At 44.7% G+C, this 4,240-nt stretch overlaps 1 protein-coding gene across 1 annotated transcript; it reads right to left on the bottom strand.

Moving 5' to 3' along the window:
- Positions 1-1,676: 1,676 nt before the first annotated feature.
- Positions 1,677-3,733, bottom strand: LOC137608820 (craniofacial development protein 2-like). The gene is made up of 2 exons (XM_068335405.1): positions 3,660-3,733; positions 1,677-2,271 (listed from the first exon to the last, which is right to left on the bottom strand). The coding sequence occupies exons 1-2, from the start codon at positions 3,731-3,733 to the stop codon at positions 1,677-1,679; spliced, it is 669 nt and encodes a 222-aa protein (XP_068191506.1).
- Positions 3,734-4,240: the final 507 nt, after the last annotated feature.

Genomic DNA, 4,240 nt, shown 5'->3' with positions numbered 1-4,240 from the left:
TAGCAGAGATGAAGATGCTGAGGTGCTCTTTGGTAGTGACCAAGATGGATAGGATCAGGAATAAGTACATTAGAGGGACGGCACATGTAAGAGGTTTTAGAGATAAATTCAGAGAGGCCAGACTGTGATGTTTTGGACATGTCCAGAGGACAGATAGTGAATATATTGGTAGAAGGATGCTGAGTTTTGAACTGCCAGGCAGGAGGCCTCGAGGAAGACCAAAGAGAGGACGCAGAAGACAGGGGTAGATGGAAACCATAGATTCGTTGTCGTGACCCTTGAAGGTCGTCACAGCTGACAGGAAAAGAAGATTGGTGCTCCTCCTGGTCTGGGATCCATACAGAAATACAGATTTGGTGTCGGAGTTGAATATTTTCAGCTTGGTATTGATTGAGATGTCTTTGGTTTTCCAGATCTTGCTTAGTATGTTAAATGTTGTTCTTGCTTCCCCTATCTGTGCCATCACATCCTCCTTGGTCCCACCGTCCACCGCTATTACACTTCCGAGGTACATAACTTTGTCAACCTCTTCCAGTGGCTGGTTCCTGATGTTTATCGGGTTTGTACTTTTGTTGTTTATACTCATTATTTTGGTTTTTGCTGCATTTATTTTAAACCCCAGCCCGTCTGCTGTTCTTTATAGCAGTCCAGATTTCTCTTGCATCTGCTGGTGGCTGTGTGCAAGTAGTGCTATGTTATCCACAAAGTGTAGGTCCTGTTCTGTCAGATTCCATTGGATGCCAGTCTTTTTATTGTGGGTTGTTTCATGTTCCAATCGATACATAGGACGAAGAGGAAAAGGGAGAGCAGGCAGCCATGTTTCACCCCAGTGAGTAATGTAAAGGTTTCCTATGCCTTGTCCTGTTGAAGCACTTGGCATTGCATGTCCTGGTATGTTCTTTGGATGATGTTGATGTAGTTGGGGGGATTCCATAGTGTGTCAATAAATTCCATAACTGCTTATGGTCTATGCTGCCAAAGGCCCTTCAGAAGTCAATATAGACAGGAGTGTTCCATTCTATGGATTGCTCGATGATGATTCTGAACATTGCAATTTGGTCACTGCAGGATCTTCGTATTCCTGAACCCAGCTTGGTTTTCTCTTAGATCATTGTCAACCTCCTTTCTCAGTCTCTCTAAGATGATGCGATTGAGCACCTTGCCTGGTGTTGATAGCAACATGATGCCTCGGTAGTTGTTACAATCCCCAAGGTCACCTTTCTTAAGAATAGTAGCAATAAGCTGGCCCTTCGAGTCTGCTGGTATGTTTTCCTCTTCTTCCCAGATTCTCTTGATTAGCTGATGTAAAATGGCGGTTGAGGTTTCAATATCTGCCTGTATGGCCTCTGTTGGAATGCCGTCTGGCCCTGCTGCTTTACCACGTCGTACCACCTTGATGGCCTTCTTTACCTCAGATCTTGTTGGGGGAGCACAATAATGCTGAGCAAGTGTGTTGAAGGTGAAATCTCTCTTGGACAGGGAGTGGTCTATTGATCAGCTCCCTAAAATGCTCTGTCCACCTTTGATGTTGTTCTTCCTTGGTGATAAGGAGTCATCCCTTTTTGTGTGTTCGACTGCCTGCACTTTCCGGTTAGTTTCTTGGTGGTCATGCAGAGTTAGAGGGCTTTATGGATGGATTTATGGGGGAAAACTGTCCGTTAATGACTAGATTGTTGTCAGCACACAGGTCTGCAAATATCTTCCTCGTCTACATTCATGATGCCTAGTCCTTGCTCACCTATAGCAAATTCATACCCATTGTTGTTACTCCCCACCTTGGCGTTAATGTCTCCATGAGTAGGAGGATGTCTTGTTCTTTTCTGGTCTGGAGTTGATGTTGCAGCTGGTTGTGGAAATTTGGTCTGGAGTAGATGTTGCAGCTGGTTATGGAAATTGCCCTTTAGTTCTTCATCAGAATTGTTGGTGGGTGCATAGCACTGTATGACATGGAGGTTGATTATTTTATGTGTAGTTTGGAATCTTGCAGTAATGATCCTTGAATTGACGGGCTCCCAGCTAATGAGGGCCCTCTGAGATTCTTTGGAGAGAATAAATGTGACTCCCTCCATGTGTGGTGCATTCTCATCTGAATGTCCAGAGTAGAGGATGGATTCATCACTGATCAATTTTACTTCTCCTGTCTGGAGCCATCTAGTTTCACACAGGCCGAGGATAGAAATGTTGTATCTCCTCATCTCATCCACAATGACTGTCATCTTTCCTGCTGTGAACATGGTCCTGATATTCCAGGTTGCGATGTCGGTGGGTTTCCTAGGAGGTAGAAGGTTCTCCTAGGAAACCCACCAAAGCACCCTCTACATGGTTTTGGTTTGCGTCATCATTGTCCCTTTAGCTTGTATGCTTGGAGAGCCTTTATCTCTTGTTGTCGGGGTTCTTTGTCTTCATCAATGTTTTTGTAACAAGATGGTGTTTTACAGGGTGGGGTTGTTAATCCCATGACCAACCCCCAACCCGGAGGACAAGGTGCTACTTTTTGTCTGACTTCTACTCAAGAAACCTGCCTGGCATGGTTGAACCTAATAGGGGTATGAGCCCCCTCCAGTATAGCCGTCTGAGTCAAGAAAGCTCGCAAGTCTCTCCAGTACAACAAGCTAGTAGCACTCTGAGAAGTAGGGGCAGCAGCTACAATTATTGTATATGGTTCCATTATTCTGAAAAATACCTGCAGTGGACCTAAAACCCATTCCTCATTTTAAGAACTGTTTCTCATTTTAAAGAACTATTTTCCAGAAGTGGGGGTAGCATGGTGTGGTAGTGAATAGCACTATCACCTTACAGCTAGAAGTGTCACAATCCGCTCCTAGTTTTCCTCTCATCTGCCCAGCTCTACCTGCCTGCCACTCCCACCTCATCAGTGCAACTACCTTCACCTCTGTTTCCTCACCTGATTATCACCTGCCTGTTCAGTATATATACCCTCCCATTCCTCTCAGTCTCTGCCAGATTGTCTTCGTATCATGTAAAGCTCTCTCTCGTTTATCTCCGGACTGCTTCCTCGGTTTCGACTCTGCCTGTCTTCGACCGTCTTCCTCGTCTCTGCCCCGGTAATCTGACCAGCCTTCTGTCCTTGACTACTCTGCCTGCTCGTTCCTTGTCTGCTACCTGTCAGCTGGGATTCCTGTTTGCTGAGACTGTTTTTCTGGAATATTGCTGCCATTCCGTGCGAAGCTCAGAGTAAACTGTTGGACTATTCGTGATCTGGTCTCAGTCTGTGCTGTACTTGGGTCCTACCTCTGACCTGTTACAAGAAGGTTCTGGATTTGAGTTATTTCTGTGCAGTTAGCATGTTCTCTCCGTGTTCACATGGGTTCTCTCCGAGTTCTCCAGGTTCCTCCCACCTCTGAAAACAAGCATGGAGTGTTCCCCATCTCTCACCCAGGATAGTCTCCTGACACTTGTGACCCACTAAAGCAGAGGAAGCAGACAGGAAGATTAATGAACAAATGAATGTTCTGGAAATTCAGACTCATCGATTAGCAAACATGAAATACAAATATTTTCTGTAGGTCACACTTGGGGCTGTGTGTATTTTTTCCACTAATGGAGGATTTAATTGATTAATTTCAGTGTGAATCAAGTCAGATTTGCGTAAATAACAACGACCAGGTCTGCTCCGAATGGACTTTGAACACAAATACGCTACGGAGGAAGCAACCTGGGCATTCGAGTTCGCTCGGCTCCCGAGTGAGTCGCGTTCGGGTACACTCGGCATCTTCCGGTTTGGTCGAGAGCCGAATTGTTGGTCGAGTTTGGAAACGTAAAATTCTCGAATTTTCTAGTCGAAAACCGATTTGGTCAAGAACAGAAGCGTTTGATAACCGAGGTTTTACTGTATATTTATATACAGTATATATATATATATATATATATATATATATGTATATGTATAAATGTGCTCAGAATCCTGAGGATAGATTGATGATATATATACTCTATATCCCAATTTACAGTATATATTTGATTAAGCTCACTTGAAAACCTCACGCTGTCACGCTTTTTAACTCCACCCACTACCTGTCAATCAAGCGCCCAACCAATCATGGTGCCCAACCAATCACGGCGCATCTGCCAGAAGGAATTGCTTGAACAATATGGTGTAAGGCATCTGGCAGCGAGGCTTTTTGTTGCGGTTACGCCTTTCGTCCACTAGACAACGCAGATATCTGGGACGAACATGCAGGGTTATGCGTTGTCACGTGGACACTGTATCCAAAAGTAT

The sequence above is a fragment of the Antennarius striatus genome, chromosome 15 (genome assembly GCF_040054535.1).
Source record: "Antennarius striatus isolate MH-2024 chromosome 15, ASM4005453v1, whole genome shotgun sequence".
Lineage (NCBI taxonomy): Eukaryota > Metazoa > Chordata > Actinopteri > Lophiiformes > Antennariidae > Antennarius > Antennarius striatus.
Note: the sequence above shows the minus strand (reverse complement) of the source record. Positions and strands in the feature narration are given on the sequence as shown.

Bases quoted from the DNA above. Each gene is read 5' to 3' on its own strand.
- LOC137608820 (XM_068335405.1), bottom strand. From the start codon at position 3,733: ATGCCGAGTGTACCCGAACGCGACTCACTCGGGAGCCGAGCGAACTCG. The intron at 2,272-3,659 runs GTATTTGTGTTC...TCTACCTCCTAG, and splicing joins CAGGTTGCTTCCTCCGTAGC to GAAACCCACCGACATCGCAA.